General features: G+C 58.7%; 1 protein-coding gene across 1 annotated transcript in view; it reads right to left on the bottom strand.

Annotated features, from left to right (window-relative positions):
• Nucleotides 1-14,071, bottom strand: part of KCNH6 (potassium voltage-gated channel subfamily H member 6) — a 28,627-nt gene extending 14,556 nt beyond the window's left edge. Inside the window, exons 1-5 of the mRNA XM_021377931.1 lie at nucleotides 13,922-14,071; nucleotides 11,118-11,348; nucleotides 4,680-4,835; nucleotides 2,312-2,421; nucleotides 293-605 (exon numbers count right to left, since the gene is read on the bottom strand). Coding sequence (XP_021233606.1) covers nucleotides 293-605; nucleotides 2,312-2,421; nucleotides 4,680-4,835; nucleotides 11,118-11,348; nucleotides 13,922-13,997 — 886 coding nt within the window. The 5' untranslated portion in view covers nucleotides 13,998-14,071. The remainder of the gene's footprint in view (nucleotides 1-292; nucleotides 606-2,311; nucleotides 2,422-4,679; nucleotides 4,836-11,117; nucleotides 11,349-13,921) is intronic.

Here is a 15,709-nt window from a genome sequence, read left to right as displayed (position 1 = left end):
AACAAGAGGACGGCACCAAATGCCTTCATTTGGGATGGCCAAACACAACCTCACGCGGCCTCGCATCGCGCGCACAACACCACGAGTGGCTCTACCCAACGAGCAGGATCTGCCTATGCAGGGAAGCACCTCGAGAGCAGTGGGTTTGAGGTGGAAAATCCCAATTTATCTGTTTTGCAGAGCAAAAAGCAGTGCAGAGTAAGAGACCTCCCCCCCCTAGACGTGCTGGTGGCCCCTGGGGCCATCGCTCCCCATCATAGTAGGACCGAAAACTCCAGGGTTTTTCCCCTACCTGAATTTGCCCTCCTTTCCCTGAATTTTCTCTGGAACTCAGACCTCGCAGCCTCAAAGTTGTCCAAGGAGGAGACCCTGCGGAGGCTGTGGAAGCTGCCCCCGGGGCGAGACCGAATGAAACCCCACGCAGAATACGACCCTCGAGGGCCCAGCGAGGGAGGCTCTTGTTTCGGGATCGGGTGTTGTAGGGTGGGGTCGGCCTCCAGGCTCGGCCTCCTCTCCTTTTCCAGGAGGGATTCGGTCTCTGACTGCACACAGTTCTCCTTGGGCGATGTCTTCAAGTCCCTCAAAATCAGGGAGTCACCACCAGGCTTTAAGACAGCCGGGAGAAAGCGTTTTATTAGAAGGAGTCCTCGCGTGCTGGGGGAAGGAGGGAGCTGGGGAGGTAAGAGGAGGGCAGGGGCTGGGACGTGCTGCGGTTCCCCAGTTCAGCTCCAGCTTGGACCAGAACCGAGGCTGCTTTGCGGCGGGGGTGACCGAGCCCTCGGGGACATGGCAGCTCCGGTGGCCCTGGGGGAGCTGCAAGGCATAGCTGCACAGCTGGGGAGAAGCCAGAGCAAGAAGAGAAGGGGATGCCTTAGGGATGGGTTTGCTGCTCATTTCCTAAGTATGCCTGTATCCCACCTTTGGACCTGTTTTTCCCTCTCCCCTCGCCAGAGATCAGGTCAGCACGGAGCGTGGGTGCCCAGGGTCCTGTGCTGCTGCCTATGGGAAATGATGTTCTCTGCACCAGAAAGCACTGGAGATGGAATCACAGCAAATCATAGAAGCACTCAGGTTGGAAAAGACCTTCAAGATCATCAAAGTCCAACCAACAACCTCACCTATCAAGTCCTGTCACCAAACCACGTTCCTACAGCTCTCCTTGGCCATTGGCAAAACATTTTTTTATAGAATCATAGAACGGTTTTCCCAGAATCCTAAGGAGTTTCCAGCCTTTAACGAATTCTGCAGTGGGTACACAGAGCCACTGCCCTCTGGGGCAGAAACCTGGGGGGGGGTCTACGCCCAAACCAGCAATACCCCCAGGAGGGACTGGGGCTTTGTGTGTGTGCCCAGGGCACACTGCAGCATTTCCCACTGTTCTCAAGGGCCATAGTGAAGGTTTCATTTAGGATATGGTGCCTGGAGGGACTGGCTGTCCCTGCTCCTTGCTGGGCTGTCCCCACTTGGAGCAGGCTCCACTGAAGCAGAGCATCTTCCATGCATGTACCCCTGAAATGCTGCAGTGCAGCTTCAAGGCGGGGGTACCCCACTGGGGGTGTAGGATCAACACACCTGGAGCATCTGCCAAAGCTACGGATGCCTGCAACTCGCCATAAGCACACCAGCACCTTTCACCTTATCCAAGCTGGAACTTGGGGAAGCAGCTGGATGTAGGATACACCTGGCACAGCAAGAGCCTTGTGCCTGGGGATGCCTTAGCAGAGCAAAAGCCTCCTGCCACAGCCCTGTGATTTCAGAAAACACCACGCCTTTGCCCAGAGGTACCTCGAGCACTTCTGACAACCAAGAAGACACAGAGACAGCAATCTCTAGAGCGGCTCCATCAGTATTTACCAATCTCATCACATCAGCAATGACAGCATCACCTCCTTTTGCTGGAGGGCTGAGAAGCCAAAGCTGCACAGGCTGCTCTCAGCCAGGAAGATGTTGGGAAATGTGCCATTTTGAGGATTTTCCCTGCAAGCTCTGCCAGCCGTGCTCCCTGCTCACACCACACCGTCTCCAGCAGCTCCGAGGAGGGGACACATCCCCTGATCTCCACCAACCCAACAACTTGTATTGCGGAGCCAGCCCTTCCTCCCAGCTCCGGCAGCGGTGCCGGCCAGCTCGGCACGTCTCCCGCATCCCATGCCACCGAAGCAGTGCCACCGGGGCTGGTGCTGCCCAGTGCCGGACCCCCACCGCCGGGTACGGCCCAAGAGCCACAGCAGCAGAGGAGGAGCGGGGTGGGGAGAGCGAGGAAGAGCTGGGACCTAGCCTGAGGCTGAGATCAGACAAAGGCTGCGGTTACCTTTCCATAGTCAATGGCTACTCCATCAAACTCACTGGTGGGCAGAGAATTCCGCTGGACTTTGAGTCGCCGGAGGGACGGGAGACTAAACTTCAACCTCCTACCTTCACCTTGTTAAAAAAGAAAAACACAGACAAAACACAAGAGACACAGATGTAACCTAGCTGCATGGACGGCTGCAGTGGGGTGGGTTGGGACGGTGGCAGGGGATGGACTGCGGAGGATTTGGGGTGGCTGTGGGGGATGCTCGCTTTTCCTGCAGCGCCGCGTGCTCTGAGCCAGCAGAATGCAGGGCTGGGCTGCAGGGACCCCTGCCACCACGAGCGCACAATGGGAAAGGTGCAGAGCGTCTCTAAGCCGGTTAAAGCTGCTTAGGGGATTTGGACCTGGAGGAAATCGAGCCTCTAAATCTCCTCGGTGGGACTTGAGGGGAAAAAAAAAATTCAAACTGAAACAAAGTGTTAGGAAACGTAGTTCTAGCGATTTGGTGCTGGACCAAAGAGTCCCCTGGGGAGCAGAGCATCACCTCGCTGGAGCTGGGGTGAGATCAGCGGGGGCTGCAGGGAGCAGCAAAAGAGGGAGAGGTGGGGGAGGGGTTGGATGAGGAGAGCCCACAGCGGGACCCGATGTCCCCCACTGTGTGATGCCCTGAACAAAACCGCTTGACCTCTTCTGCACTGGGCTTCAGAGGAGACGCGGACCCGCAGCATGGTGCTCGTGACCTGACCAAAGCCTTCCCCGCGAGAACCCCAGCAGCAGAGCCAGGAGCTGGGCTGATCCCAAGGCTTGGGCTAGCATGGCTTCACCCTACACGAACAATTCAGCAGCCTAAATGAACCGTTCGGCGAGCCTCCGGCTGACTTCCCTACGTCTCACTGCTCCATCAGTGGCAACGCTCTTGGTGGCACGGGGAAGGGGCATGGGATGCAACACGAGGTCCAGAAAAGCATCGTCCTCTTGGAAAAAGCAGCATATTGTGGAGCTGACCGTTGTTGGCAGAATTTGCCTCCCCTCACTTAACCCAGTACACTGCCGAGCAGCTCAGCGTCAGAAAACCCATCATGCAAGGGAGTGGTCCGGGCTGGCGCCGGCCTTTCCAAGCACAGCTCCACGGGGATGCGCAGGGAATCATTTGCTGCCGTTGCTATTGGGGCACCTTCTGCAACCAAACATACACCTCAGGGTATGTTCGATGGGACGCGACTGCATCATATGTCGAGAGCATATGAAAGCTGAGGGGCTGCAAGGCAACACCGGTGCTGGTGGTAAGGACGTCCTCAGCAGTTCATGCACGGGAGCAATGCACCGAAAAATATAAACCTCATCGCCTCACAGACAGAGCAACACCCACGCAGGATATCCATACGCACACACGCGTCGCTCTGCAAGTCCCACGTGCTGAGGATGCACAAAACCCGAACCCGCACACAGCATCTGCGCTGCACCCGCTGCTGCTGCGCGCAGACACCTTCATGGCACCGGGCTGTGCACATGCACCGAGCGTGGATACAGTGAAACACATCACAGGCCCAATGCAACAGTCCCCATTTAGTCCCCGGTGGCCCCACTGCGGTGCTGCTGTGCCACCCCACGTGGCTGCTCCCATGGCTTTACTCCACCCCTGTATGTCCCCGAGCCACCCTGCAGCGACCCGCACCCCAGGCAGTGTTTGCATAGAGATCTGGGTAAGATTATTTGCTTGCTTAAGATATAGGCAGTGGGCACCGTGGAGCATACAGCAGGAGGGCATTTGGGAGCTACACCCCTCCTTCCCGTGGTCAAATCCAACATCCGCATCTTTTGGTACCCACGTCCCCTTGCAGAGTCTCGCCACTGCTCTCTCTTTGCTTCCCCAAAACAGAGATTGGGTTTTCCACTGCCCCCAACATCCCCGCAAAGCCCCGGTGGAACCTGAGATGGCGAGGAGCTGAGACATCCCAGCACAACCATCCTTGTGCGGTGTCATCCCCATAGCATGGCCCCACTGTCGGTGGCACCAAATACCCCCCAGCCATTCCATCACCTCCACGCGTGGCTCCTGCCCCACACCAGAACCCTCTGCCCCAGTGCCAGTGCCTGCGGGGGGACCCGAGGGGCTGCCTAAAGCCCCCCAGCATCAAATAGCAAAAGGCTGGCAGTGAGGTAAGGGGCTAAAGCTGCACCCAGGGTTGGGTGTGGGGCATGAAAGCTTTTTTTAACCTATTTCAGTTGTATCACTTCCCCGACAGCAGAAAGTGCCCCCAACCCCTCAGAGCTGTGGCTTTGCAGAAATGCAGCTCTCCGAGGATGCCACCCTCCCACCCACTGTTCCCGCTGTCCCCATTGCCCCCAGTGTCCCCGTTGTCCCCAGTGTCACGGTGGCACCCACCTGCACGCCAGCTCTGCGACAGGCGGTGGTGCAGGCTGCGGCCGGAGCTCTTGGCGATGAGCTGCGCCAGGTCCTCGAAGTTGAGGATGAACATGATGACGACGCCGTCCTCGTTCTTCACCGGCACCACGTCCACCAGGCACCGGAAACACGAGGCTGTCACGGAGAGAGGGGCTCAGGGGGGGGCTCAGAGGCTCGTGTGCCACAAAGCTTTGGTGGGACGTTCTTTTTGAATGGGTTCAAGTCCCATTGGGTGCACCCAGTGCGTGCAGCGGAGGATGTGCAGAGCTCTGTCTCCTGCTGCATCCCCGCTCCCACGGGTCGCATTCTGCCTCTTATTTTTTATGTCCCAGACAGTCATTTATATTAATGTACTTTAGACTAGCAATTACGGAGTGGGTAATTAAGAACTCCAAAAGTTTCCAGGTAGCAGTTCAACCTCATTGAACACTGTAATCAAGCCGCTGCTAATTGCCCTGCAATCAGCAAGCAGTTTGGGGGCTGCGTTTGGCTGCCTCCTGTCTGTGGGCAATGGGTGGCACCATGGGGAAACTGAGGGATGGGGATGGGTGCAAGGACCTGTGAGGAGGGGGCTGTGGGAGGACCCCAGGGCGGCCTCAGGGCACAGGTGCTCAGCTCCATGCTCCTGCCTGAGCTGCGGCCAGGTGCCATCTCGCAGCAGGGGGACCCCAAAACCCCTGCAGCCCCTTCCCCAGGCAGCAACAGGAGGATGTAGAGGGGTTCTCCCACTCTTTCAAGCTTCATTCCAATGGAAAATCCTCCAACAGCTGCTCCCCAGAGTGCAATCAATGCAGAGCCCTTCCTTGAGCCACCTCCTGTTGTGTTGGCACTGACCACATCCCCATGGCCAAATCCCTTGAAAATCCCCCCCAAAACCTCCCAGAAGCACCAGGACGATGAGGTACCACGGAGCCCCAGCACTGCCCAGTGCCAGCATCTCTCCCTCACCCTGCCAGCAGCATTTGGGGTGATTTGAACCATTGCATCAACCCCTGCAAAACCACTCCACTCTTCCCTCCACCCGCTGTGATTAACGGGGTTGGGGGATTAACGGGGCCAGCAGCGTGGGGATACATGGCTGTGCTTGGGCCCTTGCTGTGTGTAATTTTAAAGAGCTCAGGGCCTCCCGTAATCAGGAGCAGATGGCCGGCATCGGGCAACTTCCAAATCTGCCGTGACGTCAGCGGCGTGCACACACACACACACACGCACAAGAAGGGGAAAGAAATGGATACGGCGCAATCCGTTTAAAGGGCCCCGCAGCCGGGATTATTCCTTCCTTCCTTTATTTCATCGTTGTTCACCACGCGGAGGGGAAATCCACTTAAAAGCGGGAGGTGGGGAGGAGGAGGGGGTTGTTTTCAGCACACAAAGCCATTTTGGAGGGGCACTGTGCCCACCCGTGTGCTGCACCACCGTGGATGGAGAGGAGCCAGAGCCTGTCCTCTCCTTTTGTGGGTGTTTGTATGGGGTCTGAAAGGCAAAGCGGGTACCAGAGCAGTGCCCAGGTGTCCTGCACGGTGCTACAGTGGTGGCATGGCCCAGCAGGAGGATGCAGTGCCAGCCCTGGGGTGCTGCAGCTCTGCTTGCAGCAGGTTGGGCTGTGCGATACTTTCTCCTTTGCTGTGTTACAACACAAGTCTTTTTTTCTTTCCCCTGCAGTTGATATTGAAGCATCACCAACGTCCCAAGGATCAGAAACACGCGGCCATCAGCTCTGTGCTTTCCCAAGCAAGGGCATCCCAATCCTTCTCCGGGCTCACATGCTCTGCCCCACTGCATCCCTTCACTGCTGAGCTTCTCCTCAGTGCCGGGAGGAGACAGTCCCTGAGCCATGCCTGGCACGGGAAGGGTTAACCCCAGGCTGACATTGAACAGCTGAAAACTGGGGACGTGAAGAGCAGCTGGGCCATGGCTGGGGCTGGGGTTAGGGCTGGGAGACAGCTGGAGCCTGGTGTGATCCCACAAACCTGTGCTGGTTCTGGGGGAATCGTCCCAGCCGGGTTGGGATCCACCCTGCGTGCCGGGAACTTGGTGCCTGGCTGGGACCTGGGCAAGGGATAGTGGCAATGGGAGGACAGGGTGTTGGGGATGGAGAGGACAGCACAGCGTGTTCCCTGAGACAGAGCCAAATCCTCAGTGTCTTTGGGCAGTGGGGACGTGGGGTACCATGCATCCTGCACCCTGGCCCTGCTGCGGTGCCCAGTGCGGGCGGGCTGAGCCCCCAGCCCCAAGCTGCCATCCCTGTTCCTCGATCGCCTGTCCCCATCCATCTGCCTGTCTCTTCCCTTCAGCTGTTCGGCTAATCTGTCTCCATCCGTCTAATTTTATCTAGCTGCCAAATGATCTCCTGGAGGAGTCCTGGGGGCATTCACAACCTGCCCGCGCCTTGCCCTGCTCCTTGAGAAGGATGGGAGCAGGACCAAGGGCTCCTGTTGGACTGGGGCAATGAGTGCTGGCCTTCAGTTCTCCACTGGAATTTATTCTCCCTTCCCCAGCACATGTTCTTGGGATCCTCCTTCTGAGTGGTACCTCGGCCCTCAGCAGGGGCTGTGATGCAGATTTATCCACTGTCCAGCAATGAGGATGCTGCTTTGGAGCACCTCAACCTCCAAGTCCTGATGGGTTTCTATGGGCTGGAAAACAGCTCTATTCCCAAACCCTTGTGCTGGGATTGAACCACTCTTCACCCAGCATCACCCCAGCACCCAAAGCCGCGGGGTTGGTAGCTTTGTGCTTCCCGACCCATGCTGTCTCCTGACCTTGATAAAAGCACTTAATAACATTAAAAATGTCATTGTGGGAGCCCTCCCTTGCCAGCCCTCTTATCCTCTGCAGCCACCAGTGGTTAATGCATTTGTCCATATCACTGGTATTAAACTAATCAACGGGACATGGGGGTTTCCGAGAGCTGGACACAAAACAGTATTGTTATAAATATTAAAAAAGCAAGCTATTAATCTGCCCTGGGAGCTCTCCCTCCCTCCGCCGGCCGGCAGATTTAATCTGCAGGGTCTCATGGCAGAGTGGCTAAATCTATAGTGGCATTATATAACGGAGCAGAGGAGAGGGGTGGGAAGGGCATGGAGGGGACGGGGATGGGGATGGGGATGGGGATAGGGATGGGGATGGAGCCATCCCAACACCTGGGATGTGCAGCAGGGCTGAGCCTTGTTCCTACCCAGGGATAAATCACCTTTAGAAAACTCAAAGAGCTGCACATCCCTGAGGGTGGAGGGAATGCTCTGGGTCCACCCTTCTGTTCATGGGACATCTGCTCCAGCAAGCTGCAGGGATGGGGTATGTGTGTCCCTTCCAGCTCTGAACCTCGATCGTGCCATCCCCAAGCAGAGCTGGAGGAGCTGTGCCAAGGAGGGACATGGCCAGCTCTCCAGGACCGCAGTGTTTGTCATCGGGACCGGGGATGTTTATACATCCCCATCTGGAGTCGGGCTATGGTGGCTGTCCCCTTCCTGAGGTCACAGCTCAGCTCTGCTGAGAGTGACCCTTAAAGAAACACGGAGAAAACAGCCCTGGCATGGCCTAAAACCCGCACATTTTGGTAAAAGCAAACGGCTAGGGCTGTGGTTTGTTATGCTGTCCCATGAGGGAGGTCCCCTCAGTCCTGCCTGCTCTGTGCCACAGGGACACAACACCTGCAGTGACACCCCATAGCCATGCCTGCCCGGCCACCAGTCACACAGGGACCTGCAGGGCACCTCAGTGGGGACACCATGTCCCTAGGAAATCCTGGCTGTGGCACAAGGCAGGGACTCTGCTGGCTGATCCCAACCCCTAAACCCATAGGGGACTGGCACGAATGGTGCTTGAGGAGATGAACCCTGGGCTCTGGCCACAGTGACCACGGGGACAGGGATGGGGATGGCAGGGCTGTTAGCAGGTGGCTGTCCCGGCAGCTGTCTCATCCCCACGTCTCCCCTTCCATATTCATAAGCATCCACACAGATTAACAGCGCAGCACTTGATGCCAGCTGCTGCCGCTCCGGCTGTGCCGTGTCACTGTACCCAGCACTTGTGGTCACCGGCCCTGCAAGGGGGGCTCTGGGGGCTCCCACACCCCTCCCTGACCCCTCTGTGCCAGCTCAGCCCTGGCCATGGTGGGGACCTGACCCAGGGCAGCTCCCTGTGGGGCTGATCCTAACCCCATTGGTATGGGCACCCCTGGGCAGCATTGCACATGGAAATGAACTTGGGGCTGAGCTGCTGGTGTTGGCCAGAGGATTGCAGCCTGCAGCCGGGCTGTGCCCTCTTCCCAAAGCTGTTTTGAGTCCGCTGTGGTGGGGAGGGTCCTGTCTTCCCCTGCCAGCACTTACTGCCTCAGTTCCACCTTTCATAATTAGCGGCATGTTAATGATAGTGTGGGCGTCCTGGAGCAGAGAGGACAGTGCTGTTGTCCCCAGGGATGCGCTGGCACACCCCAAAGCAACACCCCATATGGGAACCTGGCTGTGTGTGTAGGCACCCTGTCTCCCTCCAAGCACCCCGTCCCGCTCTGGGCCCCCCATCCCCTCCATTCACCCCTCCCTAGCGCTGCTGGGGGGGCTGTGGCAGGCAGCTTTGGGGGATAACATCATCTCTGGCAATCACAAAAGCCAGGAAACAACCACGCGAGCTGCAGAGCCCGGAGTACCGCAGTAATAAACAGCAGGTCGAGCCTGGAGATTGGTGCCGCCGTGCTGAAAAGGAGGACGGGCGGGTTCGGAGCCTCCGCGGTCTAATTAAGCAGCAGCTCCCTGTAATGCAAAGGCCTTTTCTTTGCCGATAAGACCCATTTATAATGGACTGAGCGGGCGCAGGCTGAGTGCTGGGGGGGAGACAATTGGAAAGCATATTGCTGGTGGGGTTTTAAAAATAGCCACGGAGGGCTTTCTTCTGAGCATCGTTGTGGTTTTTTTTTTTTTTTTCTTTACCCCCTTCTATTTTATTTTTTAATAAAAAAGAAAGAACGAAGGAAAGAAAGAAAGAAATGAAAGCAGCTCTGAGCATTTCCTATGGCCTCGGGGAAGAGCAGCAGAGCGGTGAGCATCCCGCGTCGGGAGCACTCCGAGCAGGGGAGGATGGAGCTGGATTGTGCTGCCAGCGGGGGATGGATGGAACGAGGTCCCAAATCCCTTCAGAAGCTGCCACCTGCAGCCACGGGGCCAGGATCACCCCCAGTCATTGGATGCTGGTAGGAAAGGGATGCTGCTTGCATCTGCTGGGGCTGCTTTCTTGCTCAGAGCAGACACGGGGCTGCAGGTGCTCTCCTCGTCACAGCCGCGTGTTGGCTGCAGGGAGCAGCAGGGGACGGCGTGTGCCTGCTCCCCCTCGTGCCCTCCCGGCCATGCTGGGCTCTGGCCAGCCCTCTCCAGCCCGCAGCCCCACCAAGAGATAGGGGCTGGCATTAGGGCCAGGACAGCCAGGTCCCTGCCCAGAGATAGGGCACGGGCCGGGAGCCCAGCTCCTGCTGTGTGTTTCCTTCCCGGGGCTTTCTCCTCCATCCCCTGTGCTTGGAGCTGACAGCAGCAAGGTGCAGCCCCTTTCCCAGCCCACCCCCAGCAATGCAATCTGAAGTGATGGAGAAGTGCCACAGGCTGAAGAAAAGGCAAATACTTCACGTTTTTTACCTCCAACAAGCATCTCATCTCCTGAATTCCCCCTACTCCTGCCAGCCTTGGCCACTGCTGTTTGGCAACGTCAAGCACTAAATATTTATTTAACTTCCTGCAGTATTAGAACTAATCACTAGTATTTTCCATCAAAGCTTCATTTTCATCTTAGTGTAATTCCATCTGTGCACGCACAGCCACATCCTGCTCGATGCCCGCTGACAGCTCTGGGCTGGAACCGACGATCTCACCCCATCATGGAGCACAGACTGGGGGACCACATCCAAGGATCCTCCGTGGCATCCCATGGGATCCTCATTCATGACATAGAGATTTTGTGAGTGCTCTCGTCACTCTCAGACACCACTAAAGGCTTGCAACCCCATTCTCAACTAATCCTTTGGCTCCTTCCCTTGCTTAAGATCCCTGCACCCAAATCATGGCAGAGATGGGTCCATCCTGCTGGGAGCCACCACAGGGTCACCCTGCTCCCAGCCCTGGGGGACAAAGCCCTGAGTGCACCTAGGTGCCAGCAGATCCCCTGCCCCAACCTCAGACAGCCGACAGAAGAAGAGAACTGTGGATACCCCATTACTGGAGAACGGGGACCAGGTTGGATGGGACTCCGAGCAACCTGCTCCAGGGGGAGGTGTCCCTGCGCACGGGAAGGGGTTGGCTTTAAGACCCCTTCCAACCCAATCTGCTCTACAGTTCATTTTCCAGCTGAGATGGGGGGGGCACCCACCAAGACCACACTCCCCACCTCCCACCTCCCCTTCGCCCCTCGTGTGCCAGAAGCATCCCTTACTGTCTTTGCGGTAGTAGAGGATTTCCAGCTTGCACTCCTCGGAGCCCAGCAGCGCCTGCGTCAGCTGAGCGATGGAGCTCTTGGCGGTGTCGGGGCCGGTGAGGAAGTCGCAGGTGCAGGGCCGCTGCATCACCTCGACGCGCGAGTAACCGAACATCTCGCAGAAGCCGTCGTTGCAGTAGATGATGGCGCAGTTCTCCATCTGAGCGTTGGCGATCAGGAACTTGCGGTCTGCGGGGACACGGGAGAGCGTGAGGCTGAGGTGGGGGGCACGCGGAGGATCGGGGTGCTCGATCTTTGGGTGGGACTTTCGGTGCCCACTTGCTGTGTTGGTAGCCCGGGGCTTGTGCTGGGCTCCCCTGTGATCCCGGTGGGAGGTGTGGGAGGATCATCAGCCCGCTCTGTGAGGAAATTCCCCGAATTTCATGCAAAATGGAAACTGTGGAGACCCTCAGATGAGGGTCCTTGTTAAAACGCCAAACTGCACAGCCCTGAATCTCCTCCCTTTGCTTGCACATGAGGACTCGCCGCTGTTTAATGCATGGGAAACCCATCCCTGCCGGGTATGGGGAAGAGCAGCAGAGCCCGACTCAACCCAGGAGCTCATCAGAGACCTGAGATATCTCAGGCACTTCCCACCCTGCTCAGATCTGACTCAAGTCAAGCAAGAGGTGAGAGGAGGCGTGAGCTCGGCTTCTGCGGGAAGCCAGGCTGAAACCTGCCACACTAATGATTCTCCGAATGTTTTATGGGATAATTGTGCCTCCAGGCTGAAGCTGAAACCCAGACCCTGCTGAGCTGCGTGGCCCACGTGCTGCAGAAGTCTGGGGCTCAGGTGGAGGAAAGGGGATACTGAGGCAGGTGAGTGGTGATTCTGCATCACTGGGCTGGGGCCAGACTTGTGTCATGCTGCGGGGCCTCATAGAGGCTGCTGAGCCTGAGGTGCCTGGCCTGGATGGAGCCCTTTTCCTACAGGAGATCCAGATTTGAGATATATATTTTTAAATTATTGTTATTATTTTTTGGTGTTCTTCATTCTGATCGAAGTGCGCTGGGCACCGGGATGGATTGGGCTGGGATGCTGCAGTGGAGGGGCTGTAGATGCTGATGTAAAGGGCTGAGCACCCCCTCAGCCTTTGGCATCCTCCTCAGTCAGAGCTGGCGGCAGCTCAGCTCAGAGGGTCCCTTTGGAGGCTGCCTCCCAGCCCAGACCCCAATTAATCTCCTGGATTACCCAGGAATGGCATCTGTGCTCCAGAGCCCTGCGCTGAGCGCCGGCTTCGTTCCAACATGGAGAAATGGATGCAGGGTAGGGAATAGGGGCCCCCCCGGCACATCGGGGCTCCCCTTAACGTCACCTCGGGGTCCCTGGAGCAGCGGGGCTACCAGCACCACAGTGTTCTGTGTCAGCCCTCAGTGGCCCCTTGTGGGGGGGTTCCCACCCCTGGCACCCTCCCTTCCCCATGCATGACGGCCATGTGTTGGTGTGGGCGTTTTCACTGCAAACAGCACAAACCACCACGTCCAGGTGGTCCCAAATCCTTCTGTGAGGGTGGGGAGGGGACCCCAAACCCCACCTCTGGGTGATATGCATCTCCCCTGCGGGCTGTGATTGCGCAGGACGAGATTTATGGCAAAGGGGATGTGCCCAAGGCCAGCACGGGGATGAGCAGGATAGCCCGCTCTCCTTGTGGGGATTTCAGCCCCAGATTTGCTTTCTGCCCCGACCACACCTATGGGTTCGCCCATGCACTTGTGAGCGGCTGGGAGGGGTGCACCTTGCACTGCAGCTCCCAGCACTGCTGCGCCCACGGGAGCTGCACCCATGGGCAGGGAGGGGTGATGTGAGGGGGGCTCAGCTGGGTGCCCCCACCACCTGTTCCACCAGCAGGGCAGCGCGGGGGTATGTTTTGGAGGGGCCTGGCTGCTTCCCCGCTGGCACAGCTCGCTGTGTGCCCCCGCTGCCCCGCAGCCGCCGCTCTCCAGCAGGGGCTGATAGGAACCAGGCACAGTTTTTCTCACTTCCCTTCCTCGGGGTCACGTCACTCACTGCCAGAGCAGCAGCGCAGATCCCGCAGGGACGTCTGCCCAGGCGGCAAAGTGGGACAGCGGGGACAAAGCGATGCGGGTCGGGGCACTGGGGGGTGCGCAGCCCCATAACCCCACTGCAGAATGTAGGGGGGCTGCGGGGGGACCCCGCTCCCTTGTCCCCAGCTGCACAGGGATAAACACACAGGGACAAACCAGCCCCATCGGGTGCCTGGGTAGGGTGAGCGCAGCCTCCCCCCCTCCCCCCACATGCAAACCCCAGCGCTCCCCGATGCGCACGAACTCTTTGCTCTATTCCACACGCCAACCAGCCCCCAAAAATTCATATAAAGGGATTACTCCGAGCAACAGCAAATGGCAACGTCTCACCAGGGACGGCCGCCGCGGAGCAGCGCGGAGTTGAAGGCAAACAGCAGCGATCCGGGCTGCGCTGCACCGGGGGGAGCCCCCTCCCCGCCGCCCCAGGACCCCCCCCAACCCGCGCTCCCCGCGGTGCCCCCATCCCGAGGGCCGGGACCGCTCGTCCCCTCGCGTCGCTCTGTCTATAAATACCGCGCGGACAGTGCGTGGCTGTCGCGCCCCCCCCCCCCCCCCCCCCCCCCCAACCCTTCCCCCGGGGAGGTCACGGAGGAGCCTTCGTTCTCCCGGGGACACCCGGCCCGAAGTTTGGGGACCGCGGAGGGGGGGGAGAGAGCGACGCCGGGAGCGGCACCAGGAGCGGAGGGGAGAGCGGGGGGGGGGGGTGCGCTACTCACTTTGCCCTTCAAATTTGCGGATGATGGTATCCAGGTAGGTGTTCTGGGGGGCCACATGGCCCCGGCGCACCGGCATCGCCCCGACGCGCTCCGATAGCGGCGGAACTCCCTTTCGGGGCGGCCCGGCACGGCCCGGCCCGGCACGGCGCGGCCCCGCTCCGCCTCACCCCGGGGCTGGCCGAGCTCTGGAGCACACGGCCCGGGGCTCCGCGCTCCCGGCGGCCGGAAGGGGGAACCCCTCCGCCCGCACTGCCAGCCCGGCCCCGGGCGGGGGCGGCCGGGGAGGATGAGGATGGAGGGAGGGAGCGGGGGGAGAGGAGAAGGGGGGGGATAAAGGAGGAGGCTCCGCTTGAAAAAGGGGGAAATAAGAGAATAAAAGAATGAGAGGAGAAATCCCCAAAGTGCTTAGTCACCGCTGTCCCGGCCCGGGGTGGCTCATACAGCAACAGCTGGAGGATGGGGGGCTGCTCACTCTGCTCCCTGGAAACCCTCGGTGCCCCCCACGTGTCCCTCGGTATCGTTTAGTATCCCAAGCACTCCCTGGCATTTCCCAGCGTCGGCCCCTCAGCATGGGGGGCTCCGGGGTGGAGCGCGGGGGCAGGGGGAGCGGGTGGGTGCTGGGGATGCTGGAGGTGGGGTTTGTAAGGTAATGGAGGTGGTGGAGGTGGGGTCCTTGGGGTGGAGGTGGGGTCTTTAGAGTAATGGAGGTGGAAGAGGTGGGATCCTTGGGGTGGTGGAAACGGGGTCTTTGGAGCAGCAGAGGTGGAGTCCTTGGGATGATGGAGGTAGGGTCCTTGGGGTAATAGAGGTGATGGAAGTGGTGTCCGTGGGGTGATGGAAGTGGGGTCCTTTGGGTACGGGTACTGTGGGTGCTTGAGGTGAAGTCTTTGGAATGCTGGGACAGTGGGGTTCTGGGCATGTTGGAGGTGGGGATCTTGGAGTTCTGGAGGTGACAGAGGTGGGGTCCTTGGGATAATAGAGGTGATGGAGATGGGGTTCTTGTGTGCTAGGGGTCCTTGGGGTGTTGGTGGAGATGGAGGTGTTGGAGGTACTGGAGATGGGGCTCTTAAGGTAATGGAGGTGATAGAGGTGAGATCCTTGTGTGCTAGGGGACATGGAGCTGACAGAGGTGATTTTTGGGGTGTTGGAGGTTGGGTTTTGGGGTTCTGAGGATGATGGAGGTAGGGTTCTTGGGGTGTTGGAGATGATGGAGGTGGGGTTCTTAGGGTATTAGAGGTGATGGTGGTATTCTTGTGTTCTAGGGACGATGCAACTGGATCCTTGGGGTGTTGGAGTTGAGATCCTTGTGATGCTGGAGGTGGGGTTCTTGAGGTGTTGGAATTACTGGAGATGGGGTTTTAGGGTGCTAGAGGTGTTGGAGATGGGGTCCTTGGGGTGCTGGGACAGTGAGGCACTGGGGATGCTAGAGGTGGAGTTCTTGGGGGTGATGGGGGTGATGAAATAGGGATGTAATTGAGAAGCTGAGGCAGGGGTGTGCTGGGAGATACGGGTGTTGACACAGGACAGCGTGCTAGAGGTGGGGGGATGTTGTGGGGGTGCTGGAGGAGGAGGTACAGGGGGTGGTGCTGGGATGGTATAGGACAGTGGCGATGGGGTGCAGGAGGCAGAGGGGGAGGGAGTAGTGGTGGGCTCCAGAATGCCGGGGGTGGCAAAGGAGTAGGTGCTGGGGACAGAGGAGGGTGTGCAGGACGTGCCAAGGTGCTGGAGAGGTGCGGAGAGGAGTGCGAGGGCAGAGGAGGAGATGCAGGGATGCAAGGGTGCAGAGGC

The sequence above is a fragment of the Numida meleagris genome, chromosome 26, assembly GCF_002078875.1.
Source record: "Numida meleagris isolate 19003 breed g44 Domestic line chromosome 26, NumMel1.0, whole genome shotgun sequence".
Classification (NCBI taxonomy): Eukaryota; Metazoa; Chordata; class Aves; order Galliformes; family Numididae; genus Numida; species Numida meleagris.
Note: the sequence above shows the minus strand (reverse complement) of the source record. Positions and strands in the feature narration are given on the sequence as shown.